The sequence below is a fragment of the Semicossyphus pulcher genome, unplaced genomic scaffold (genome assembly GCF_022749685.1).
Source record: "Semicossyphus pulcher isolate SPU_LCO1_2020_fin unplaced genomic scaffold, fSemPul1.0.p SCAF_5, whole genome shotgun sequence".
Classification (NCBI taxonomy): domain Eukaryota; kingdom Metazoa; phylum Chordata; class Actinopteri; order Labriformes; family Labridae; genus Semicossyphus; species Semicossyphus pulcher.
Window position 1 is genome coordinate 26,191,763 of NW_027211726.1, and position 27,949 is coordinate 26,219,711.

The 27,949-nt window shown below is 39.4% G+C and overlaps 2 protein-coding genes across 3 annotated transcripts in view; one reads left to right on the plus strand and one right to left on the minus strand.

The window, feature by feature from the left end:
* Window positions 1-679: 679 nt before the first annotated feature.
* Window positions 680-11,343, plus strand: tmem54b (transmembrane protein 54b). Of its 2 annotated transcripts, none has more exons than XM_069681842.1 (6): window positions 680-753; window positions 1,680-1,876; window positions 3,451-3,510; window positions 5,635-5,826; window positions 9,713-9,859; window positions 10,011-11,343. In XM_069681842.1, the coding sequence occupies exons 1-6, from the start codon at window positions 741-743 to the stop codon at window positions 10,332-10,334; spliced, it is 933 nt and encodes a 310-aa protein (XP_069537943.1). In that variant the 5' UTR covers window positions 680-740; the 3' UTR covers window positions 10,335-11,343. The 2 variants fall into 2 exon arrangements, with proteins under 2 accessions (XP_069537943.1, XP_069537944.1); XM_069681843.1 differs by having other exon boundaries at window positions 9,764-9,859.
* Window positions 11,344-11,794: 451 nt separating this feature from the next.
* The window catches only part of LOC138608783 (hippocalcin-like protein 1), a 45,160-nt gene continuing 29,005 nt past the window's right edge, over window positions 11,795-27,949 (minus strand). The window contains exons 2-5 of the mRNA XM_069681353.1: window positions 24,120-24,289; window positions 21,372-21,653; window positions 16,783-16,888; window positions 11,795-14,796 (exon numbers count right to left, since the gene is read on the minus strand). Of these exons, the coding sequence (XP_069537454.1) occupies window positions 14,699-14,796; window positions 16,783-16,888; window positions 21,372-21,653; window positions 24,120-24,215 (582 nt within the window). The 5' untranslated portion in view covers window positions 24,216-24,289 and the 3' untranslated portion in view covers window positions 11,795-14,698. The remainder of the gene's footprint in view (window positions 14,797-16,782; window positions 16,889-21,371; window positions 21,654-24,119; window positions 24,290-27,949) is intronic.

Consider the following 27,949-nt stretch of genomic DNA (forward strand, 5'->3'; position numbering starts at 1 on the left):
TGGCACTGAAAATTAATCCAATATTAAATTGACTTTGGCCTATTCCAAAGAGTAAAATGCAAAAGTGGCAGTAAAAAAAACCCTTCTCGATTAAACTTGAACTTGCTGTAGCCAACACTGGTCGTTGGGCTAAATGGGGCATTTCCATATTTTTTTTCTACCTTAGAAAAAAGGGAGGTGCCGAGGTGCACCTGCGCTGGTATGCATCAAGTTTACGAAATTCAGCAGTCAATGGGTGATTAGCAGCAGTTTCAAAATAAAAGCATGGATTGTATTCAGAGGGGACATAAGGATCATTTTGAGAAATTAAAAATATATTTTTAAAATTATTATAGAAGCCGATTTTTACCACAGCATAATCTTAAGCATGTTTATTTTTAACTCGCACAAACAATTGCCGTCTGCTTTTCTTCTTGCCATTTTCCTTAATTTAATCTACTGCTAGCAATTGCTTCATTGTTTGGATTTTTGTTTATGGGCTCATAACATTTTAAAAGTTCAACTCTGATAACCTGACACACGTTTAATGAACATATGTGAAAGTACAACAGTCCGTCAAACTTCGCACACTTTAATCTACAGTGTACACTCTTAGACTTTATTTTGAAACTTTGAACAGAAGTGTCATTGTGTGTGTTGATGAGTGAGAGAGTGATTAGTTTGGTGAGAACAGGAGTGCAGCTGCCCAGTTCAAAGCAGAAGATTCGCCGCGAATGTAAACGAATGGTGACCTAAGAGAGATGGCCAATACGGGTAATAATTGTTCCTACGAAGTTTCTTTCAACGTCTGTAAATTGCAGACATTTGTTTGTGTAAAACTGTCGGTGTGATTTTCTGGGTGTGGTGGGACATTCCACTTGTAGATGATGAACTCCGGAGAAACTGAAATGCAGTTTCACCAGTAGGTTATCAAAGTAAGGATGACTGGCACTTTTCATTGATACGTATTTGAAGTAAAACTTTAAAATGTAAGTACTGAACTTCTTATTCACACCCTTTGGACTTCATGGTCAAGTCTCTGAGGCTGAGCAGTGTGAATGCTATGTGAAATGTAAATTGTCGCCTCTGCAGGTGGGTTGTCTCCGTGATTGCAGGAAAGTGTAAGTTAGAATTCCTCCAAATACTGTATAAAGCTGTAAAATTGTCTTGTCATGTGAGGATGGGAGCAGTGGCCCGATTTAAATGGAGATATGTCCTGTGTTGCGTATACACAAACAAGGATGGCTAACCAATGTAATTTGTTTTTACATTGACCTTAATCAACCACATTGAATAAAGTCGTCTTACGATGTATCATAAACTGTACCATCTCATTTATACAGGGATGGATCATAGTTAAGACAAACTATATTCTTAAGTTTATCTTCAGTTGTTACTGTAATCTTCACCCTTAGGCTTCAATATTTGTTGCATTTTTATAGCACTATCATATACTTGTTTGAGCAAGCTTCAATCTGAACCCCCTGCACTGTAGTTATGTATTTAGCAGCTAATGATTAATACAAGTGACATCCCTGCTGTGGTTTTGACCTGGGTCTTGTGTTTCTGATCAATACCTCATGGACAACATGGATGGTGTAACATGAAGTGAAACCACTGCAACACTTTGTTTTGTATTGTAATGTTTTATAGTTCTCTGCCTCAAGCATTAACATGTGTCTTCTTTTATTCTCCCCCAGGAGTGTGTTGTGCCCGCCTGGAGGATCCCAAGGCCCTGATGAAGATGGGTCTAAGCATGGTTCTTATTGGTCATGTTAACTTCCTGTTGGGAGCGCTGGTGCATGGTGTGGTGCTCAGACACATCAACCTCCACAAGCAGGCCCGAGCCATGGAGTACGCCATCTCCAATGTGATCGCCCTCACCTCCGGGCTTGTGGTGAGTGCACAGACTATGAGAATCATACTGATCCTTTTGCAGTTCAGGAAATAGAGGACAGCATTTTTATTTCAGTGGTCTTTTTCAAAACATGTTGAGGCAGTTTCCATCAGGGCAGGCACTCTGCAAACAACAAGTTGCAAGTGCACCCATGCCATCAAAAAATGGGCACACTCTAAACCAGGGGTGAGCAACCCTGCTCCTGAAGGGCTACCTTCCTGCTTGTTTTAGGTTTCTCCGCACTTTAACACACCTGATTTGAATGATCTGCTCGTTATCAACCAACTGAAGCGTTTCAGGGGATTGGTAACAAGCGAAACATTCGAATCAGGTGTGTTAGAGTGCGGAGAAACCTAAAACATGCAGGAAGGTAGCCCTCCAGGAGCAGGGTTGCCCACCCCTGCTCTAAACAAATAGTCAATACGACAACAAGGGCATATTTTGGCATGTTTTGCAAGCTACTTGTAATGTAGTGAATTAGGCCTTATTTTTCTCTACATTAGGCCTACATCAAGCTTCACTACTTAAACGCTTTTTTTCATTGAGTAGATGCTAGTACTGTGGCATTTTATTAGGACTACTCTGTACTATCGTGGTAAGCTATATGTACACATTTTAAGCAAATCATATGACTAACCACCATAGTTTAGATAGAGGCATTTTTATCATAACGTCTGTTGGTCAGTGTTAAGATCTACAGAAGTATTATTTCTGAGTAGTTTTTATTTTAACCTCTTCTCTCATGTATGTACTTTATATGTTTTATTCAATCTTTTGCAACCCCCACCTCCAAGACAGCTGAGAGTAAAAAAAAAAATGCTAGCTGGTGTTTGAGTAGCATGGTTGGCGTGTGTTGTGTTAACCTGTTTGGAATCACCTAAATGTTTTTCCATTAAGTTACCCCAAGCTTTCACGTCTGTATTTCTCTGCAGCAGAGTCACCGGTTTCAGAACTGGTAAAGATGTCATATAGAAGTACTTCTGTCAGCTACACATATTCGTCCGAAGTGGTGTCTCTTCACGACCCTAAGCAGTTTTATTTCAGACAGCAGCAGTAAGCACCACTGAGCTTGATCTTCAGAAATGCTTAGAAAATGTAACCGGTGTGGATGCTACATCACCATCTGATCAGTGATAGAGCAAATCTATGGAAAATCAATGTCATTCTGAAAAGAGCAAAACTACCACCACACAACTGAGAAATTTGGTGTAACCTTTAGCACTGCTAAGTTAGAGGGCCATTCTCTGATGACTATTTGCTTTTGCAAAAACAGCTTTTAAAGCAGACAAGGTACTTAAGCACATAACTGAAATGCTTGTAGTGACAGCACAGCTGTCGTGTTGAGAGAAATTACCTTTTGACCTTCCATCGTATCATTTTAGTGTCTGCTTTGTTGTCTGTACCTCAGCTACATTGTAAACGAGGTTCCAACTCAAAGTGTTTTCTGAGGGTTCAAAAAAAATCACGATGATGGTGATTTCTTATTTTATGTTTTTTTAAGTAGCATTAATTGGCAGTGTTTGCAAAGGAGCAATATGAATATTCTTTAAATCATATCTGTCTTGTCTCTACAGGGAATTATTGTTGGCATTCTGGCTATTGTGCTGTCTAAAAACAAGAGGAATAGAGGCCTGGTTAGTATCACCTATATTCACCTTTTTAAATGTATTTTTTCTTTAATGTTCTCAAGGGGTAATGAAAATCATCAAAAGCAGTGGAAGATCTATACATTGCAAGTGCTTCTGTTCCTCCTTCTCCTTTGTGTGTCCTTTTTTTAAACCTTTTCCATCCATCTCTGCTACTTTCCTGGATTGCTCTTTTGAAGGCACTCTCTACTTATTTTCATCCGTCTACCTGCTCTTCACGCACAAACTCTTATTCTTTGATATTTCACAGCTTTTTTTCCACCTCATTATCAGCATGAATCTCTCTCTTCCTACACAGGAAGACATTAAATAAAAACCTTTAAGCATCTGCATGTTTCCCCAGGTGTCTGAATGCCGCCCTGCAGAGCTGGCATTGTTTCTGTGGTTTTTTTCAGTCTCCGCCTCAAGTCGTGCAGAGCGACTTCTCTCTGTTTACTCAATCAGCAGTCGGGCCGCTCAGACGGGACTGACAAGGCCGCGAGCGAACAGTATGAGTAAGCCCAGGCAAAGTCACCAGGCGATACCACTCCCAGTTTCCTTTGTTAGTGAGAGCAGCTGTGACTACCTTCATCTGCCTTTTTACCTTTTCAGTCCTCCAGGCATAACATATCATGGATGTTACGTAATCTCAACATTGCTTTTTGCAGTTAGTCCTGTATCACACATTCAGATAACCACAGCTTTTTATGTACCTAAATAGTGCCCCAATATTCTTGAGTTTAACTTTAAGTTATTTAAAAAGACTAGTGAATTTTATTTACCTGTCTCACCTTCTTTAGGGTTCACATGTTTTTCTACCAGAATTTGACTTGTTATACATAGTTTACGGCTTTAGTTTCTAAGGCTAAAGCTTCTTACTGTGAGTTTGGATATAGCTGGCATTAATTTGTCTCTTTCTTGTTTCCAACATATCCCATTCAAACATCAAAACCAACAAGTTTGTCTAATTCTCAATATTTAGCAACGCTATCGTGTTTGTAGCAAGTCTGTTTGTTTGTGGTGAAGATTTTAATTCCAAAAGATTGGTCAAAATGTAATCTTGAAAACATTAAACAAACATATGAAGAAACCTGTTAACTGGTGCAGGACGAGTGCACAAAAGAAAGTTACCATTCTTGTGTGACTAGCTTAATTGATCCACACACTCTACCAAATGCAATGAAGGTATTACATTCACGCCTTGAGCAAACCATGTAAAAGGGACAATAGTATTTTCTTTAAATGGTCAATTATATCTTAAAACATCTTGGCAGTCAATAAGGGAAAAAAAATGTTTGTTGCGGACTATTATTAGCTGTGGATTAATACACATTTTGTCCTGCAGAGAATGGTTTCAGCAGCAGGACGGTGTATGCAGGATTTAGTGAAAAATAAACTACATTGTGTATTCAAGGTAGTGAAGGAACTTGTCAGCAAGTGCTACAGATTGCCTGACAGCTAACACTAATGGATTTTGCACAACGGTAGAGCTCTTTGCCGCATAGGAATAATATACATCAGGCTCATTCAATAAAAAGAATAAAACGTATCAATAACCAGTGGAAAGACAGCCTCTCTCCATCTATTATTGGAATCATCATATTAGCTCTAAGGGTTAACATACAGATATTAGAACACTTCCACCAGAGCCACATATGATGCTATAAAACCGTTTTCCCAGGCTTGGTATTACTTCTGATGAAGTTCACTGATATTTATTTTTAAAACCTGCGTACTGCCTCTTTAAGCATCCACTGGACTTTGATGAAGATGCTTCAATAAAATACAGGGTTCCTCAAATCTGGGTTGAAAGCAGTACAAAGTGATCAAAAACATGTTCTAAATTAATTCCTTTAAATGTATACTGCTTTATTCATCTATTTCTATTTACTTTTTTATTTTTGGCAAATTCCTTGTTTACTTGATATTTCTTCATTTACATCCATCTGTCATCTTGTAAAGGTTACCTTTAATCTGCTGTTATTGTTCTGTTTGTATTGAAATAACTTATTTGAAGCTGTCATTTATCTATTTACTGATGCAGATGCCCCAGTTTCCAAACTGAGAGCATTGAAGCTTCTTTTTTTGATCCCTGATTGTTTTTTTTTTGTCTCTCCTCTGTTCCTTTCACAGACGTGGTCACTCTTCACATTCAGTCTGGCTGCAGCTCTCATGGCAGCGGCGTCAGCCATTGGACTCTTTGTGTCTGTTGTGAGGGCCATCATTCACGGCGGGCGGAGCCTCCTGACTCACTGCCGCTTCCCTGATGCCATTGGCTACTCCAGCATCACAAACGAGTGTCCTTTTGACCCCACACGCATTTATGTGAGTGTATTTGTGTGAGAGATAGACACTAAGATCAAGGAACGATCTCTGATCTTTTCCGCTGCAGCTGGCTCTGAACAGCAGACCATTGTCACTGCGACAGAGTGGTGTGTCTGCATCATGGTGGCTGTCCCTCTTTTGTGTGAGTGCATGACTGGACACAAGGTGTGGGAAAATGGCAGGCTTGGTGTCTGGATTTTCTGTCACTTAGTCACATTCTGCAGCCATTGGGTTGGTGGCAGAAGTGCTGACCCAACCCTGTCGGTCTACTTCAGGCTCTTTCCTGTTCTGGTGTGTTACAGATTGACTGTCAGACCTGCTAAGCCTCACAGCTGCAGCCACACATCAGACTGACTTTAGCATTTTAGCAAGCCAGTAGTCTACAGTTTGTCAGTAAAGTGACCTTTGTCTTAAGCTGGATTTGTATATGATGCAGGTGTTAATAGCAGTCCAGATGTAGACACATACAGGAAGGTATTGAGTGATGGCTGAGAGTTAATAGTACGAACTTGCACTCATTATGGAACAGGAGACTTTCACTGTAATAGAAAGCAGTGCTCACAGCCAGACTATCAAACACAAAGATAAATAGGTAGCACTTAACATGAAGCATTTATAAATTGACCGCACTTGTTAAATGGACTGCACTTATAGCCTTTGAAGTCTTCTTACCACTCAAAAAGCTCTGCAATGTCAACAATCACCCATTTAAACACATTACTGCACAAACCACTTGCCATGGGAAACTAATCATAACGTAATACATTAACACACAGTCACACATCTATGGCTATGCCTTTGAAATTTTCAGTTCTTGTCCAAGTAGTCAGGAAAATTTGAGGAGCCAAAGATTGAACAGCGGTCTTCTGATAAGTGGATGAGCTCTACCTACTGAGCCACAGCTGCATTTTTCAACAACTATGACTCCTCCATAAGGGAAAGCATAACTTAAGGCTTAAAAAACAAATAATTACTGACAATATGGTGAGACATAGTTGTAATATTATGAAATATGTGCTCATAGGAAAAGTTCAAATTGCTGACCAATACAGTACATCAATAAACTTCCATATTATAGTGTTAAATACCACTTATTTTTATACTGCTGATTAATGCGAAATTGAGGACTTAATGTTAAGTGTTACAGATGTATTTGTGGCTACAACAAGTTTCTTATGGTTAAATACAGTTTACCTTGCTGAAGAAGGTATTATGTGCAACCTATTGTCCATTAAGTTGCACTGAAGCTGTGTGTTAAAGCTACTGAACTTTAATTTTATGTCGATTTTGGCAACCTCTCTGGACAAAGCAGTACATCATGTCTGTATGTATTCTCTAGCCATAAAAAAATCCTTCTGTTGTCTCTTAACTGTCAGACCTATCACTCACAGTGCATCCTTTTCATGGAAGTGGCAGCCAGATGACCCAGTGGCAGCAGTGACTGAATAGAAATAGTAATTCTTTTAGCCAAATGTTGGCTGGGTAATCTAGTTATGGAAGCTACACATAAAGTGAAATACCTAGATTTTCCGCCTGCTGAAATGGGCGCTTTTTGTTATTGAATATCAGCAGATACGTGAGCCCTTAAAATAATTGGCTTAAAGTTAAACTGACAATCTCAAAGATTTCAGTTTCATTCTCTTGGGCGATATACAAGGGGGACACTTCCCAATTTAACCAGACATCTACAGTTGGCTCCCTTTGTAACCGTTGTTACTCTTGGTTTTCCTCGCTCATTGTCGCTTTCCTTTTTAGACTGTTTGCCTTCATCTGAGCGTCGAATTAGTTTCTTTTTCTTTGGATTTTCACTTATTTTTGAAGTTGTATCTGTAGTCATCGATCTTCTCTTTGTTTGTTCAGCAATAGTAGATTACTGTTTACTCGCAAAATTTGCAGAAACCGGAAATGCATCCGCTTAGCTCCGCCTACCCTCACTGGCAGACCAACCATTGCTGGGTGATGGAAAACACTTTTTTTCGCGAATGTCGCTACAGACAACCTGTCCCTAACACTACTTTATACTGTAAATGCAAAGGCTTTCATCAGTGGGCCATAGGCTCAATCACCATTGTGTTACCTCATTCGGCAAGATAGTGACTTAACAGACATTTATTTACATGAAAATCTTGGAGATTATTATCTAACGTAGCTTGTAAAATAGGAGAAAAAAAAACATGCTCTTTGCTATGCTATTGCCCCTTTTTGCGGTTCTTTTATGAGGTGCACTTAGCTGCAGTCCAGGAATGGCAATAACAACATTGAAACCCCATCATGCTCATCTTAAATGTGACTTTACCACAAGTTGCAGCTACTAAGCATGCAACATTTCAATGGGCCATTAGGCATGTTCAGTATCCACAATCCCATAAAAGTGTACATATAAAAAATCAGTGGTAGATTTACCTATTGTACACATTGTTCCCCCTCAGGTAAACTAAGGATAATGTAACTTACCGAACAGTCAATATGCTATTTTAGCGTGCGCTGTCACTCAGGATGCAGATCTTGTCTTCCAATAATCGGAAAGATAAGCGGTTCAATACCCAGCCTCTTCCTTTAATGTGTTTTCAGCACGATACCACACTCCATATTGTTCTTGGAGCTTTCACTTCTGTTTGTGAGTGTGTGTGTGTGTGTGTGTGTGTGTGTGTGTGTGTGTGTGTGTGTGTGTGTGTGTGTGTGTGTGTGTGTGTGAATGAATGTATGAATTGGTGTTTAATTGAATGAGTAAAAGAAGATAAGAAAAGCGCTTTATAGGTGCAGTGGCATGTCATGCTTGTGCATGTAATAGTCATTATTCAACAATATAGGATAATTCTTGTTTATTACAGTTTTGGTCTTGATCTCACAGCTTATGCTCAAATAGTTCCTCATTTCATGTGTGCTAAAATTTGATTTTACTTCCAAATAAAATGTAAAAATGATAAGAGGCTCAGAGGCTTAACAACAGGTCAAGTGTATCAAATGTGACGCTGGTCAGTAACAGAGGCCAGATGGGTAAAAGCTCTCTCCAATAATTTAAACTGGTTTTCATAGAACTACCCTGTGAACACGGTTGGTATGGCAGGGTTGTATGAAGCACATTCAAATAGACCATGTTTTCGCTTCTTTCATGTGCTTCTAATACCTAACTGTCAATCTCCATGCACAGACCTCCACAACATTCAACTACAACAAAGACCTGTGACTTTTTATCCTTAATACATAATACAGCCATGTAATTGTACATTTTGAGGTTAATTGTCAAATAAACTTATAACTTAAAACAAGTTATTAAAAAATGGATCAATCCTTTTTATCTGAAACTGAGTTCCAACTCAAAATCAGTTCAGTTATATAACTGTGGTCTGGTCTACTGAGACTGCAGACCATGCTGTTCGCTGAGAGTTGCCTATTAACAAGGGCCCTCCAATAAGGCTGCCGCAGGGTGCATTACATCACCTGAAAGAGTGACTTGGACTTCTGGCTCAGATATTCATAGTTGCCAAGAGGCAGTTATGATATCTGTGCAGGGTTTATTATTTTTTGTACCTTCTGCAGATTTCATCAGCCCCAAACTTGGAACTACAAACTTTCATTCTCCTTGTAGTGTGCCTCACAACAAAAGGCAGCTCTTTTTCTTTGAATTCCCTCTGTGCACTCTCACTTTGATACAGTCTGCTATGCATATTTTATTCACAATGCTGACTCTCCTGTGCGCACTGGAATTCCCAGACCCTGCTGTGTTTTTGCTGCGATCCACAGCCATCTGAGAAAAATGAGGTTCTGCATTACATCATTACCCAAACTGTAGCCCTGTTTACGTGAAGCTGCTCTTGCCTCAAATTGTGTTCTTTGTGGTCCAGCTGGTGGTTGCCGCTAACTCCACTCCCCCCTTCCTCCCCAGAGTACCACTCTGATCCTGTGGGTGCCTCTTATCGTGACTTGTGTCATCCAGCTGGTGTTTTCCGCCCGGTCCTTTGTAGCCTGCATTTCATTCCTGGGTCTGCCTTGCTGCCGTAAGAGGAAAAAAACCAGAGACTCTGGCAGAGCGGTGAGATTTTGACTCAAACATTCTGTGCTACTTTAAAACTCTTACCCTTTTTTCATGGTGAATAATATAATTTAAAGGTGGATAAAAAAAAGTAATTAACCCTAATTACAATAACCCTAACCCTAATTAAACATTTTGTCTGATTGTGTAGATAAATGTTTTGAGGCCAATGGAGGAAGCTCCTCTCTCTCACTATATTGAACCTCCAAGAAGCTACAATGAACCTCCAGCACGCTATTCTGAACCTCCAACAGGCTATACTGAACCTCTAAGAAACAATCGCAAATCTCCAAGGCGGAATACTGAACCTCCAAAACAAAAGCACAGACCTCCTCAGCCTCCCCAGCATCTGTCCCGTCAGCCTCAGAGTCTCCCTGCCTCAGAGAGAAGGCCTCCTCGCGAGCTGTACAGGACACCAGAGGAACACCAACTGCTGGAGAGGGGTACTCTGGAAAGGTCCAGCTTCTGGATTTAGTTGTATCTAACATGTTGGAGCTTCTTGAAGACCAGGCGCTACTGTGGTTCTAGCTACAATTATTGAATTGAAGCATCATGCCTCAAGCCTTATTTGAAGTCAGTACTTCAAAAGTATGAACTCAGAGCTGGAGATGTTTTATTTAGCAGTACAGTGAACCTGAGCAACTACCTGATGTATGAATTTCTGAGGTTGTGTGTTTGCACAGTGTGTAGGATCCCTGCTGTAAGAGTCTGTCTGTCCTTGTATTTTTGTACTTGTAAGGGTGAAGTTATTCACGTCATTACAGACAGGTGAGGCAAATCCTCCAAAGTGAAGACATGATGCCAATCCTTGTTTGTCAAAGGGTTTAGTTAATTCAGAGTTAAAATAAGTGTTTGACAATTGGGGAGATATCTTTTTACATTTTTGCTACTTACAATTTTATACCCTCCTGAAGTTTGTAATAAATTTATTTGACACTTTTTGTACAGTTAACAGTGTGCCTCCCATGTAATTATTTCGTACACAAGTAGAACTGTATCAATGCCAAGTTACGGTTAAGTCTCTAAAAAGGTTTACAGCACGTAGGCTCTCCTAAAACCACAACTTATCATTTTGGCATTTCTGGATTTGTTTGTTTTCTCGCTTCCAGGTGCATATTACAACTGGCCAGTCTGGCTGCTTTCCCTGCTTTCAATCTCTATGCTCGGCCAAGCTAACCATTTCCTGGCCCTAGCTCAATGTTGTACGCGCAGACATGAGAGCGGCCTCAACTGGCTCATATAACTCTTGGCTAGAAAGTGAATAAGCCCATATTCAATACTGTTGAACTATTATTGTTGTCAGTTGGTTCATGCAAATGATAGAGGCAGGTATGGTAGTGCAACAAGTGAAGATGCTCAAATATAAAGCGATACAGTTTACAGAATGTGTGTGGGTGTGTCTTCAACCTTCTACCTTTTTTTTTTTTTTGCAGAGGCTTGATCCTCTGGTGTGTGTTACCTGTTTGAGGCATTAACAAGCAAGTGTGTTCACATTCTTTCTGCAGTCTAGTTTCATGAGAAACTAGAACTGCAAGTTCTTGTATTTATTTTTTAAATAAATGTTTTATCCATATTTATGCAGCTTTATTCTGTGTTTTTTATCTGAACGTTGTAACTGAAAACACTTCAATCTAATATGTGGTCATGTCAACGGTGATCTGACAGGTCTGACTGGTTTCATTTAGACACACATGTTGAGATCCCGACAGCTCAGCACAAACACATCCACCCATGTCATACCAGATGTATGTCATTAAGGACCTACAATGTACCTTGACAGGCTGCAACACTTCCATGTATGACTAATGCTCAGCTAGCTGAGTAGACATGAGCCCTGTCCACAGTGAAATGCTCTGCTCCCTCATGTATTCTTAAATAACCAGAAATAAGAAAACATTGCACACGAGAGCTTTGAAACACATAAGTATATTTCGCTTTCAGGTCCAACAGAAGAATCATGACATCCTCACTCGAGGTTTTCATGCAACAGAAAAATTGGAAGTAAGGAAAGGGAGGTTAGGAAGGAAGGAAGAAAGAAGAGGGTGTTATTCTGCAACACAAAGTACCTGTTCTTTAGAGGCAGTGAGAATAAAAAAAGGTTATAGATAAGGGTAAAGCAATTGTTATTCCTTATCCTACCAGCAGAAGGCAGTGACACTAAAGGATCCCCAAAGCAGAGGTGTGGCTGGTAAGGAAGCGCCTGTGCAAAGGTTTGGTACATCTTAATCTCAGCTCAGTCCTGGATGCAGTTGCACCAGCACAACTCTCAGGCCCTCATTGGAAGTCCACTTTTCCACCATTGCGCACAACTGCGTGGTAGGGAAATTTTGGGTCATACAAATATGCCCATTTTTGCCAGTTTTAAAAATCTGATGTTTGTCAGGTGTAACTGTAGTTATTTCCTGACTCGAGAGAGAAAACGTGTTTTTTATCTCACATGGCAGAGAGAAGAATCGGCCAGGTGTGATGGAAGTGTGTGTTTCTCACCTTCTTTGGTGTGTAAAGTGAAACCTGTCTATACCTGCTACATGGAGCTGCTAACCCATCTATGATAACAGACGTAGTCTGGATTTCAACTAAGCACTTCAGTGCAATTTCAAACAAATTCAATGTTTAGGAAAAAAAATACTGAATCCTTTTAACTAGGGAGGGTTCGGCTAAGGCCACAAACATGATCAAATTAAAGGATTTAAATATCAGCTTTGCTAAATACCATTTACAATGAAAATACTGCTCAAAAGTTCTTAACTCTTACTGTTTACTAAAGCAACACAATCTATTAAATGAATGAATGAACTGTAGCAGCTGGTTTATTGTATAACAATATAATATTCTAATAATAAATAATAGAATCAATATTCATTTTGATATTGCAAGCAGTACTTTAAAGTTGGACATTGGAGCTTATTTGAACTTCGATACAAAATTGGGCAGTTTAATCTACACAATGCAATATTTTACATAAACTAATACTGAGTGTTTTGAGTAAAATCTTAATTTGAAAAGTATCTACCAACAGGAGTGATACGAAAAAATATCAGTGTAGTAGAAATTGCAATATTTACCTACTGTTTGATGTTTCATTCGTCTCAACCATTATTTGCGATGAGATTTACCAAAACACAAGATGGCAAGAGTGATCTAACAATGGAGGCCTTACATCCTTAATACATGAGAGTGGCGCCAGTATTGCTGCAAACAGTAGCTATCTTTACACATGCACAGCATTTCAGATAGAGGCTTTTATTCTGTAAAGTACTTTGAAGTCTTGCATTTCCTAAAAAATTGGAGAAACTGATGTGATTCCAGTTTCACTTTCTTAGTGCTCCCAAAAAGGATAATAAATACATGTATTTATTTATTAATATTAATTTAGGATGTCTATCATGAAAACACAACCGATGATCTCTGTCACATAACTACACACCTTATGTCTGGAAATCCTGAAAACTCTAATCAGAACATGTATCTCTACCTGCTCCTGTCGCCTGAAACATGTCCCTTCATCTAACTGCTCTGTAGGCAGACTAATCCAGGAGGTTATAAAAGCATTCAGCTAGAGAGTGATGAACGAGCCCTTAGTAAGTTCTCTGTCTGTCAGAGGAAAAGGGGGGTGGGGGGGTGGGGGTATTCCCTAAGCAAGACAAATATTAAATCTTTTCTGCCTGGTACAGTGAGGAGGCTGCAGAGCTACAAAAAGATACATACTGCTGTGTGTTAACTGTTTTTGTGGCTTTTGTCATCGTTTGGTTCTTAGGATCATGCAGTATAGTGACAGGTAACAACTATCTTAAGTTCACTGCTCATTGTTAAATAACTTTTAAATACTTACAAATTAAGAAACAACACAACATGATAATACTGTAAAAGTTAGCTTCAAGCACACAGTGCATATTCTCATGCACATACCACATTCATACAAATGCACTGCCATACTTTATAAACACATGGCGGCTCAAAAGATATGTGCTACTTGTGTCATTGATCATAAGCCTTATGGGATCCCCTTATTTTACAATCTCCCACTTAAACAAATCCATAAATCCCAAACATATTAATCTGAACTCACATTTTCTCTCTCTGTCACTGTAAACTGGAACATGGTCATTTTGAACAGTATATCAAAGTAAAAGGACAATAATAAGAATACAAATAAATAACATGACGAAGGAAAACAGTATGTACAAACAAGAAGGAATGTTTGCAATTTCAAAATCAACAAAAATGTCAGTACATCAATAAAAACCAAATGGGATCTTAGGCCTTCTTTTTCTCAGCGAAAGATCATATAGCAGTAAAATCCCAATAACACCTATTCCCCACCTACCTTCACCCTGTCCACAATCTCAGATCAGACCAGGAAGCTACGCTACATAATACTGCCTTTCAATGCCATAGAGAGCGCACCATACATGAAGACAAATGTACTTCATCTTATGATTTACATAGACGTACAGTATATACATGATATACATGTGTTGGAGGGCAAACTGAGCATTCCCCACCCTGCAAAAAAAATGTCACAAACTCCCTGGAAATCCAATGTTCCAGTGGAAGAGAGAGATATTCAGGAACATTGGCTGACGCCACTATCAACTGATCAATAAACCTGCGCATGTCCCTTCAATGCTTCCCACATATAAAAATAAAAAATAAAGTGATAGTGATGACTTTTCTTAGCCTTCTTAACTTTCTTCCATCATTATTTCATACAACAAAAACAGAAAATATGATATGAGTGACAAGAACCATCATGCATTGATTTGAGTGACTGTTTCAATAGCAACAGAGAGGGTGAGGAAGAAAGGGTTGTAGCAGGGTTGGAGGGTGGAGAGGTATTCAGAATTGGGAAGCCGAGCTTGGGTCGCACTGAAGTAGCCGGACGATGGAGGGGTCGCTTTTGGCACCTTTGATAAATTCCTCCAGGGACAGTTTACCTGTATGATAGGAAAAAGTAAAACATTATTTTGAGGAAAATATGACCCTCACGTGTTACATGTGGCCTGCAAATGCCAAAGTCAGAGAGGTCAATTAAGTTTGGGTAAGAAGACCGAAGAAGGAGAAAACTGAAATGATACTACAATCCATATCACTTACCAATTTAATGTTGGATCACACAAGTTAAACAATGCAGATTCATAAAAAATAATAAGCCTCTCTTGACTAACAAAATGTGTGTTAATTTTCTTGCTTAATTGGAACTATAGCTAGGGAAAAAAACACAACATGACATGCTAACAAGGTAAAACAAAAAATAATAATAATAATAACAAATACAGCTCCAGAAAAAAAGTAAGAGACCACTGCAAAAATAAAAAGTTATCCCCTGGTTCTTCTATTCATTGGTTTGTGTTTGTGTAAAATTTACTTTTGTTTTATTGTATACCGTATTACTCCCAGCTTCCAAATAAAATATTCTCATTTAGGTCTTTTATTTGCAGAAAATAACGATATAATATATATATATAGATAATAATACATTTGGTGGAATAACCTGGTTTTTAATAATACGCTTTCATGCATCTTTGCAGGCCCTCCACCAGTCTTTGACATTGCTGTTGGATGACGTTAGGCCACTCTTGGCACAAAATTCAAGCAGCTCGACTTTGTTTGATGGCTTGTGACCATCCACCTTCCTCTTGATCAAATTCCAGAGGTTTTCAATGGGGTTCAGATCTGAACTGGGCTGGCCATGACATGTAGAGAGAGATGCTGATTTGAGCAAAATTGAGTGGTTTCTTTTTTTTTTCCAGAGCTGTACAAATATACAAATTTGATCAATCTTGTATGTGTCCTCTGCTCAACTATCACTCAATTAGGGCATTCAAATGCGTGACTCTGCAAAACTGTGCTTTCATTAGTATTTTGGCTATTCAGTGGAGACAGTGGTGCTGATGATGCTTGCGAGCCGCAGAGAGAGGAGAAATGCAACTCCCAGTAACTTGAAAGTTGTTTTTTTACATTTTGTTTCTACTTATCTAGCTTTAATTTTAAAGGTTTTATGATGCTGTGGATACTATTTGCAATTTAAAGATGAGATTGGAGTCAAAGTGTCCTAACAGATCATCAGAATTAGAATCAGAAATACTTTTCTTTATTTTTTATTTTCTTTATTTTTTTTATATAGGAAATATATATATTTGGTCACAATGCATCTGTATGTGTTGTAATCCGAGCTTCTCTATTCTTTGTTTTGATCGCCAGGCTGGCCGCAGCTTTTTAAACTTAAGGCGTTCACATTTCACCAAAACTACAAATCTGTAGCTACCCAAATCATATTTCACTTGATGTCTTTGGTAGCTAGCCTTAACAGGATAGCAAAACGAACAATTAAGTCAAATGGATTTAGGTCACTCTGCCGATTGAATCCTGTGTGGCGACCTTCAGAAGCTCTCCCCCTGGGTCTTTAGAGCCTGAGACAGCTCTGTCCCAGAGTTTGAAGCTGTGTCAGGGCTGGATCTTTACTATGAGGATATAGGGTCTGAAGTGCAGCTACACTTACCAGGGCTAACGTTAAGCTAGCTGTTAAGTGAGTAATGTAGTAATGTAGTGAGTGAGTAAATACCTGTTGAATGATAAATTGATTTTATAAATATAGACTATGCACACTGAATGAATGTGAAAGAGTTGGCTTTACCCATAAAAATAATTTTAATTACTCATACAAGGTGAAAGATATGTAATGGGAGATAATGAAAATCCTTGATGAGGATAAAATTAACCATCTTTATGTGTTACTGGAGGATGCATGTTATTTTTTTCTGTTTTGTAATGTCTTGTTATCCCTCGAGGGATGGGCCAAATGTTTGGCACAGCATAGAAATATGCAGTCCTAAATTCTGTCAAAGAACTCCAGTTTCCAGTAAAATGAGCTAATTTCAAATATGATCTATCTGTCACATGATTCAATTTCCTCCTCTCACCATCATTGTTGAGGTCCATTTGTCTGAAGATTTTATCTGTCCTCTTCTCCGGCGTGGATTCATCCTCTGGCATCTTCATCACAGATGACACCATCTTGTAGATGGCCTGATAGACAGAGCAGAGAGAGGGGAGAGACAGGGTATGGGATGGATGGGGAAGGAAGAAAAGAAGTGAATTCAAGCCAGCAGAGACCCATTAAAGAGACTTGGCAGAAAAAGACTAAAATACAACTGAACTGAAAAATGAAGCCACTGTGGCTTTCAAGATGGTGATAAACACACTTGATTCACTGACATTTGTTACTCTTGATGCTAAGAGCTGCTCTCTGGTGTATTTTACCACTGATATCAACGGGCATGTATGGCTGCAGAACAACACCATCATCACAGTTTCACAGATCACAGCTTGTCAGGGTAGGGGGCCTTACGAACAGAGAAGCTCCAAGAATCAGCTAAATCTTCTCCATTAGGAGCAAAGGGTGTAATACTGTCTGTAGAGTCACAGGGGCCCTGTTTATATCTGGCATTACCATGCGTCTTGGGAGATCTGCTCATAAATGGACAGCATGAGAGCAACAGAAGGCCTGTGTAAAGTGTGGACATGACATAAAACTTTCTTTGATCATGAAGCCTGTTACTCTAAAATTCTGTGGTTTCTCAGTGAGTTGTGTGAGGACATTTTTTTTGTGAAAAAATTAAATGCACTGTCCCTTACCTAATCAGTATGGAACACAATTATTTTCTTGCAGACTGAACCAGGGGTCCGTTTCAGAAAGGAGGTTCAACAAACCCTGAGTCTAACCCCGGAGTGTGGTTTGACTTACTCTGAGTTAAAATTTGCTGGATTTTTGGTTTCAGAACAGCTGATCAGAGTTAGTTCAATCAACTCTGAGTAGGTTCAGCCGGAGTTAAGTGCGTGCACGCTGACTGTAAAAAGCCAGCATTAATGGAGCCCCGATACCACGATTCACCATGGCAACGGTACACAAAAAGAGGTCCTCCTACGTCATACCAGTGGAGCTCGAAATCCTCATGCGGACTTGAAACTGCTGCTCGAGTAAATGCGCAAGTTTGAACTGGTCTATTTATTTAATACTTAATCACGACTGGAAGCTAAAATGTATATTAATTTAGGAGCAATCCAGCGGGAGAAAAATGTACATGGAAGCAGTTAAAAATAAAATACCAGAACATCATTCAAAGGTACAGCTCAGGCAGAACAGGCTCATGGCTGAACCTCACTTCAATCATATATTAAATACTGAACAGTTTAAATTTCATTCAGTGGCTGTTTTAATGTGCATCAGCTTTATCCCTAACATGATGCTGACTTCACATACATTATAATTTATGTTGTGTATACAGTATAATTTAAAAATCCAATAACTTACGACGTCTTATTTGAGTGCTCTCGGCAGTGGTGGTGGAAAATCTAAAAATGATGACTTTGACACAGATTTGTCATTTGATTTTTTTTATCATAATTATAAAAGACTTTTGCAAAGGGGTCAGAGCCGCAGAGACGCAACGTTTTTATTTATTTATTTGTAACCGCTCAAACACACGCGTGAGACGGGCTGAATGAATAAGGAATTCGAATGAGGGTTTTATATTCTAGAGGGAGGAGACAGAGCAAAACTTTTTCCTGAAAAAACCTGCTCCTGACCGGGTTAGGTTCACAGACACAGTTACCATAGTAACCGGGGCGGCTGTGGCTCAGTGGTAGAGTCGGTCGTCTTTCAATCGGAAGGTCGGAGGTTCGATCCCCAGCTCCCTCAGGCTACATGTCGAAGTGTCCTTGGGCAAGACACTGAACCCCAAATTGCTCCCGGTGGCATAGCCAACGGGTATGAATGTGATATCTGATTGACAGTTGGGCACTTTACGTAGCAGCCTCTGCCATCAGTGCATGAATGTGTGTGTGGGTGAATGGGTGAATGTGATATGTAGTGTAAAAGCAGCTTTGAGTTGTCGCAAATACTAGAAAAGCGCTATATAAGTACAGCCCATTTACCATTTACCATTTAACCAACACAGAGTTAAAGTTACCTCTCTTTCTGAAACAGCAAACCCGAGGTTTCCCTCATTTTAGGGTTAACAAACCCGGGGTTTTCACTAAACCCACTTTCTGAAACGGACCCCAGTTGTCATTGTCATCCAGTACATGTTTGTGTACACACTGATGAAAGTTCATGGCCTTACGCAGACCACCTCCAGATGTGGTCTAAGTGCTCAGATATTAATTAATTGTTCAATTATTATTTATGTCATTAATAATATATTCAATTATTATTATGACATTTGCCTAATACATTTATACAAATAAATCAGCTTGCTTAAAAATCCACCAGTCTAACAAAACAGACATCAGTTTGAATATTCTGTCTTAAAAGGGGCCAAAAATAAATAATCTACAAACAGAACATGTACATACAAGTAATCTATAAAACAGTATTTAAGATATTATTTAATGTAAAATCATGTAAATGGTTGCAAAGCATTCAAATAATTTTTAATAAAAAAACAAAAATAAAGATACAAATTTGACTCAACAATGAAGATGTTCCTTCCTTTTTCCATTAATCCATCTGATTAATAACGTCAATAATTTTTTTTCAATCTGTACCATTTGTCAAAAACTATTTTTTAAATAAATAAGGGAAAGATTCTATTTTGGTGAAATGTCTTCAAATAGAGGTTGTAGTATGAAGATATAGCCTGTTGCACTGTGATAACACAAAACTGACTTCCTCCATCGTCTGTCTCCCTCTCTCTTTCTACAATGACACAATTGGCCCCTCCTCTCATCCACCGGTGCGTAACCTCAATGAGCTTGAGTATAATCTCTGTATTCTGCACACTCAGGGATAAACTCTGGTTAAATTTAACTCGCTAATCCATGAGAACCCAATCGCGGACACACACACACACACACACACACACAAAACTTCTACCCATATCTCAACATACGTACTGTATGTCTTTTTTTTCTTCTCTTCAGGAGTGACAGGATTACATACAGCCCTAACGTAGTGCTGTACTTACAGTCTTCAAACTGCAACCTGTGTTGCCTTCAGCAAATTCATTATTTCAATATAGTTTTGCATTTCAGTGGATGAGTATCCCTGGATAGACTTAGACAGATGTATTAACTTAGATACAGAGATGATGCCAACAAACAACAGCACCCACAACAACACCCCACACAAGTATAAAAAACAAAAATAAGTTTTATCTAGTGAAGCCTGTCTGACCTAACAGGAATGTGATCGACTACAGGGGGAAAACTAGAGTCAACATCGACAGGGAATGCGACTCATGGAGACCTTTAATTGCTTTTGGGGATCAAAACAGACCCACAACTTATTGTTGTCATAGAAACAAAACCCGCGTGCAGCGTTCTCTCACCAGGTGCAGCGTTTTTTCTCTCACAGCTCAAGTGCTTCATCCCAGCTCACTCCAGCCGCCCTGCCCTGCCTGACTAATGTCCGCTATGCTCGCTGTTTGGTTGCGAAGCACAATGCCGGAGTCATCCAGTGTATTTATATTACAGCTAGTTGGTTGACCTTAGCATGCTCGCTAATGTTATGACTATCAAAATACTTTCTGAGTGTGTGTGTCAGTTATCTAGCTTGACAAATAACTTTGCCAGCTAACATAACAAACGGGGTTGATTTTATAAATTATATAGCAGAATAAAGCAAATGTGTATAACTACCGATTGTTTTCTATTAGCCAATATCATTGCATTACCTGCCAAGGCTAAGGTTAGCCAGCCAGCTGTAAGCTGCTGGCAACAATCTACTGTAAGCTTGTCTGCTATTGCAGACGATTTGCCAGTTATGCAACGTTGCAAAACACCATTGAGTAGATAACATCAGCTAACTCGCGCAGACTCCCGGGAGCCCTGGTAATTGAGTAATTTGCCGTTTGGTTACGAAGCACAATGCAAGATCCATGCAGTGTAGTTATGTTAGAGCTAGTTAGCTAACCTTAGCATGCTCGCTAACGTTATGACAACCAAAATACTATCCGAGTGTGAATGTCAGTGTTGTCAGTCTAGCTTGACAAATAACTTTGCCACCTAACATGATATTAACTTAGGTTTTATGACAAACAGTGTTGATTTTGGACAACATGACGCCGGTCAACATGATACCGGTCAATGAACACGACTCGTCAGTGGAAAGTAAACACAGCCGATGAGTTCCGAGACTGAGCATGCTCAGTTTCGTGTGTCTTCGGCAAAAACCCTGGATGCTCGTTCATGTGTGCGAGTGTCCGCGCGAGCGTGTACAAGAAGGTTGACTGCAGTTCCCTCAACGGCCGACCGTGTCGCTAGGAATGACGATTTTCTGAAAGTTACATATAGCACCTTTAAACAGCTGGTATCTTGTACTTTATGACACAAATACCCTCCTGTTTATAAGTCACACAATAACCTAACTCTTACCAGCTGAGGCCCGAGGATGAGCAGCTACAACAAACAAACTTTTGCAGAAATGAAAAACCCTCAAGTTCTTTTCTATGGTCCAAATGCTTTAACTTATCTTTGCCCTCAATTTCATTACCCGGGGTTCTTTGCTTACCTGTACAATCTCAAGCATCTCCTCGCGGCTGATGTACCCATTTCCATCCAGGTCATACATGCTGAAGGCCCATTTCAGTTTCTGCTCCAACTTGCCCCGTGACGTCACACTCAATGCAATGATGAACTCCCGAAAGTCTATCGTCCCGTCACCGTTGGTGTCAAATGTTCGGAAGACGTGCTCAGCGAACTTGGAGGCATCACCGTAGGGGAAGAAATTGGCGTAGATTTTTTTGAACTCCTCCACATTCAGGGTTCCACTTGGGCAGTCCTTTAAGAAACCCTAAAGACAACCAGAGAGAAAGCGAGACAATGGTCCTTTAAAGCCTTTCTTTCAGTCTAACGGACAAAATAATACACTTTTATGATGCAAGTTTTACACCAGCAGACCAAAGTAAAACCTTTTCAAAGCCAGTTGAAACGATCAAGCCTGACAAAATTTCAACCAGTAACTGTTTCTCCATGCAATGCTTCATCCTCAACAGATAAAAGATTTTTTTGATAATATGCTTGGTCTTGGATAGTTGAATGCAGTTCTAGCTTCTTTTCAAGGAGTCACCTTTGATAAAGCAGCATTGTGCCTGAGAAGAAAAGGTAAGTAGAAGTCATGTCAGTCTTGGCCTTTGATCAGCAGAAATGAAGCTCTTTTTAACAGAGGCCTGTTAGATAGAGGCAGCAAGGTGACAAAGTCATTGTCCTGTCTTGACAGCTGGAGTTGCTTTTTGATCATCACATCAAATATTGTCAGAAGTGCAGGTAAAATGTTAACATGATCCAGTTCCTAATAAAACTCTTTTTTTAATCGCAACTGTCTGACATTTGTCTCCGAGTGAGTGTCACAAGTTTAAGTGAGGCTTGGACATAAAGCCAATAAAAAATAATAACTTGGATTAATTGTCAGAGACCTCTTCTACCTCGACCGCCTGTGGAATATGCTTTGCAGTCCATATGACATCTCAAGCTGTTAATCTGCTGGGAGGAAGCATCATCATGACCACTGTCAGTGTGAAGAGAGCTGGGGTCAGTGATTAAGTCAGAAAAGGTCAGAAAAGTAGCAGTGAAACATGTACATCTCTTATTCAGGATGGGTCAAACAGCTGTTCAATCGAACTCACCACAGCATTAAGCCATATAGCCATTACACAAACACATATTATGCACCCAAGATGAGATAAGTCATGCAGCAAGGTCTTAACCCACTCACAGACTTCACAGATGGGAGCTGGAGGTTCTCTGCCTTCGACTGAGACAAACATTGTCACATTCACGGCTGTTTTGAGTGTTACTGATATTATGATGTTGAAATAGAGCCGACTGAAGGCTATACTGACGGATCCTGGACACCCATCCACTTTTAAGTGCGGGCTTAAAATGTTCCCTTTTTCGGTTAAACTTACAGTGAGGTACGGATTGGCTCTTTGGGCCCTGAACCATCCCTTAGTTATGCTGCTATGGGTCTAAGTGATTTCCCAGGATGCACTGTTTTCCTTGTTTTGTGGTTTCTAATCTTACACTTCTCTTTCCTTTCACTTTCTGCAGATGTCTCTGTCTTTGGGGCTGTAGACTCTGGATCTTTGATCGCAGCCACCTCCTGCCCCCATAAACGTGTATTAAGGTCAGTTCTGTTGGGATTTAGGCCATATGTATTAAATTAACTTAACCTGGCTCCACTGGTTGCAAAAAGGTGTCCAATTTTCCATAGGATAATGACCATACTTCTCCCTTGTTTTATTACCTCACTTAAGATGTTCCCACTGAGTTTATGGTCTAGTTCACTAGTTTAAAATCTTCATCAATCAATCATGTGGTTAATTTAGTAAATTATGGTACAATTTAGAGTAAAATAGACAATAACGATTTACACCCTGGTAATTTACATATTGCAACAAAGGTGACCTATCAATTAAATTAAAAGCATATCAATGCATATTTAATCCTGTGTACAAATTGGTCACTTCTAACTCCAAAAAAACCCCTTAAATGGCGAAGTTTAAAATGCGAAATTCAGGGCTTCAAATCCAAATGGGTGACATCGGGGTGGCTATGTCTTTAACACAACTTGGAATTAAAATATGTCTCTACTTTATTGCAGTTGTAACACCAGCACACTGTTGACATTTAAACTCTATTAACACACATCTTGATTTAACTTAACTTCTTCTGTGAATGATCACAGCAACTCAAATGGTAAATACAAGTAGTACTTTTTGAACCTCAACTTTAATATACAAAGATGAAAATAAAGGAGGAAAATGCTGCCCTGTTACAAAGTAGGCAACAAGCCTGTGGTAGATGGCTAACATTGGACCAAATTACTGACAAATTATCATGGCATCTTCCATCTTGTTGTTGCTGAAGTTGTATGTGGTGTTGCTAAACAACAACCTTTATGTCACTTTATGTCAACTGAAAAAAAGACCTTGAATGTTTGCAGGTTTCTGAGAAGCTCCCCACTGAATTGTTACTCACATATAGAACAGCTGAGAACACCTATTCGAGATCATTAAACTGAGCCTTAGGAGTTTCAATAATTGGTGGAGACCAAAACCGAGCCTAAAGAAGAGTAAAGGTAATACGCATTTCAGCAAATGTACTATTAAAGTAGTTATGCAGAATTGCCCTGCCAGCTTACTCTATATATTTTAAACTAAACAACAATGTGCAAGCAGCATTCTGGTTAAATCAATAACAATGTATCATATTCAAGGCAAAAGTGTGCAGACTCTGTGTACAGGATGTATCCACGCACCTTGTACCACTCCTGCAGCTCGTGGTCGGAGAACTCAGTATTCTCTCGGAGGTCCTGCAGCATCTCTGGCCGCAGCTTGCTGTTCTGTTTCCCCATGGCAACAGGACAGGACTCTGTGTTTCTTTGACAACAACAGTGACTATAGCGCTAGCCAGGCCGTTTTTCCACACCTGTCAGTCAAAGATAAAGAAACAGGTCAGCAACAATTAAGCAGACAGGAGGATGACCTCCTGTGACAAATAAGAAGAGAAATACAGTTGGTCAGCAAACAACAAAAATGTGAGGGATTAGAAAGTAGCATTTCTGTCAGCGACCGTTAAAATAGAGGAAAAATCTGAAATCAAAATAGCTACAGAGGATGTTTTTAGCTATTTCTATTTTGATGTAATACACATTGAGTTTGTGAAAATTAATTAACGAAGCAAACAATGGAATATAAAACAAGTCAGTTACCCACAAGACATAAAAAAATGACATGACTTTGTCCGCTCACACAATGACTTCCTGAATTCTTCATGAAACCAGAGCGAGCCATGTCACTGTGTTATATCCCAATCCCCATGACACGGGATGTTACGCAACACCACAAGTCTTCAAACTGCTGCATCACATTCGCAAAACATTAAATAATCCCAAGCGCACCCCTGTGACGTCAAGCACTAGCCCACTGATCACATTTCTGGGTTTATCCTGCCAGCTGTGTGTTTGTGTGTCAAATCAGCTGTGTGGTGTGTATGTGTGTGTGTACGTGTTTTTGTGTGTGTCCAGATCTCCTAATCTTCATCTCAGCTCAACCTGCCCTACAAAACACGATTTTAATGATGCAGCTACGTAATGCAGCCTGTCACTACGTAACCAAATCCCTTCTTTTTTGTTACCTTAAAATGTCATTAATTTCCCGTTAATAACAATGTAATTCCCATTAATAACAATGTCATTAACGGCATTTTAATGGGAATGACATAGCATTGATGTGATATACTGAGTTATTTAATGTATTACTTGGATCATTTTAGTTTTAATCTTAATCATAAAGAGTAATCAGAATTAATTTCAATCTGTTTCATGAGCAGCGAAGAACTCCTCACAGGGGCTTTAACAGTTACTCTTGGGGTTACACATTTTATAGTGCATTCTATATTTTCATATATGATGCTTTCATATATTATCAATATAATAAATAAAAATAACTGATATATAGAAATATAAAACTGTTATATAATTTAACAGTGTTTTATTAAAAAGAGCAACAAACTTGTGCTTGTTAACTTTGCTACCTTTTAACTGTACAGCTAATTGGCTTGTATTGAACCATCAAAGTATTTTTCTCTGTTAGTGTGTGTGTGTGTGTGAGAGAGAGAGAGAGAGAGAGAGAGAGAATGGTGATTTAAATTACAGTATCACTGTGGCTTAAACATCTCAGATGAGAATTGGCTGACCTCTCTGACCCCCAATCGTCTGCAGTCATGCTGGGTAATTACACTAGCAACTTTGTGAGTAAGTGTGTGTGAGACAAAGTGAGAATGAGCACAGGCCTGTTTGTGTTTCTATTAACTTGAGGAAGTCAAACAGCATGTTTGATGCAGATGAGGTGGATGGTGTGGGTGTTGCAGGTCTTTATAGTGGCATGGCGAGAGCATCAAATACACTGACACAAAACCCACACGTCTGATCATCTCTTTCCTCAGCTAATATAATTAGACTCATATTAAGTCCCTCATGGCTTTAGACTAAATACGTGTACACTGACAGCAATGCTTGCAACCAATTCCCAGGCTACCAAAGGGAGAACTGTAGCCATCAATTATGGTAAATGGTAATGGACTGTACTTATATAGCGCTTTTCTAGTCTTTGCGACCACTCAAAGCTGCTTTTACACTACATATCACATTCACCCATTCACACACTGATGGCAGAGGCTGCTACGTAAAGTGCCCAACTGTCAATCAGATATCACATTCATACCCGTTGGCTATGCCACCGGGAGCAATTTGGGGTTCAGTGTCTTGCCCAAGGACACTTCGACATGTAGCCTGACAGAGCTGGGGATCGAACCTCCGACCTTCCGATTGAAAGACAACCGACTCTACCACTGAGCCACAGCCGCCCCAATTATGTCTTCCTGTTTTCTGTTTGGCGACTGGTTAATGGTTCACACCCTGAGGATTAGGAAATAAGAAATAATGGCTTGTCATATGGCATGAAAATGCAGTTTTATGTGTCTTAGTACGATAAGCTGGACTTAATTTCCACCTTTCAGTAAAAAAACCCCTCTGATAATAGATTAGATTTATAAAACATCACCCAATCCTATCATCCTATAAATGATAGACTTTCTCTCGTGTCTATATGTGAATATTAGACATATTTGCCTTTTTTTTAACTGGTAATGTAGAATAATCAGTACATGTGATTTCACATCAACCAACTGTGAATTGTCTGAAGAATGCATGTCAAGTTTATCTGTTTTTTCTCTGTCAAAACACCACCAAGCCTAATCTAATCTAAGGACAAAGGCAGTAGTAATAGAGCTACACTGCAGCCATGAAGGTTATATGTGAAATCAGCAGGTTTGCTTTAAACCAGTAATTTATGCTTTAGTTAGCAGGTGGAGAACAGACTGAGTGCACCTCTGTGTCTCAGATGATTGTTTGGAAAACACACTGCCGTCATACACGCATTGATGTGAAGTGCCTGTAGAAATTAATATAGACGCCCACGCCGTCCAATCGTCAGTTGTTGGACTATGCTACAAAACACACAGTCTGTATATGTGTGTGTGTGTGTGTGTGTGTGTGTGTGTGTGTGTGTATACATGGATTACGTATAGGAAGAAAAGCTTTAAGAAAAGGAAAGGTTTTAATTGGAGAGACAAAGATTCTCTAATTAGAGCAACTCCTGCTTCCTGGTGACAAACAAAGCAAACCATCACCTTAATTGGCTTGCAGAAAAATGGAATAAGAAAAGCAAAAATCCCCAAACATTGCATACTGTATGGGACTAATGAGACATTCAGGATCATTTTAACGCTTGTGTTGAATGCTGGAGGGTTTTATTATTTCTGGCTGATATATAAAAATGAATTTTATGAACCAAGAAACCAGAGCGATGTGACCCAGCGAGTGTAGCACAAAAGATGATTTGAATTATAGGTAAAAGACACTGGCTTTGGTCGAATAGTCCTTTTGCTTAGGAAGGTTCCTTGCCAACCCAGAAGTGTTGAAGTGTCAGCCATAATAAGAGCGTTCAAGCTCCTTAAGGAAAGGAGAGAAGTAAATAACCACCAACAATTCCTTGCAAAATTCCTTGCATCAGCTATCATTAAAGTTCCTGTGAGGAGTTTTTCGCTGGTTATGAAACAGACTGAGACAAATTCTGATTACTTTATATGACCTACAAAGGCAAACCAGACCATCAGAAACAACTTATTTTTAATGCCGGAAATTGCTGGCGGATGGGGTGGGGGGTGGTGGGGTGTTAACTGCATGCTGCCTTTGTTTACATTTTCCAGGGCAAAAACTTTAAGTGAGAGATACATATGACTGTTAAAAGAAAGCAGGATGGCAGTATTTCTTAAAAAACCACCACTTAAGCATGTACAGGACAAAATACGGACAGAGATAAGAGGTACGGCTTTGTCCACAAGGGGCGCCAAAATCGGCACAAACCGAAAGTTCCTCACAGGAGCTTTAAAGTGACACACCTCTTGGCTGTTCATGAAAACAAGCGATCAACATGCCAGTCATTCACTGGATTAAATTGTTATTTTCATACAATCAAACTTTTGATTCAGGTACTGCTCATGGTGGATTCATGTTGGGTGTCTCTC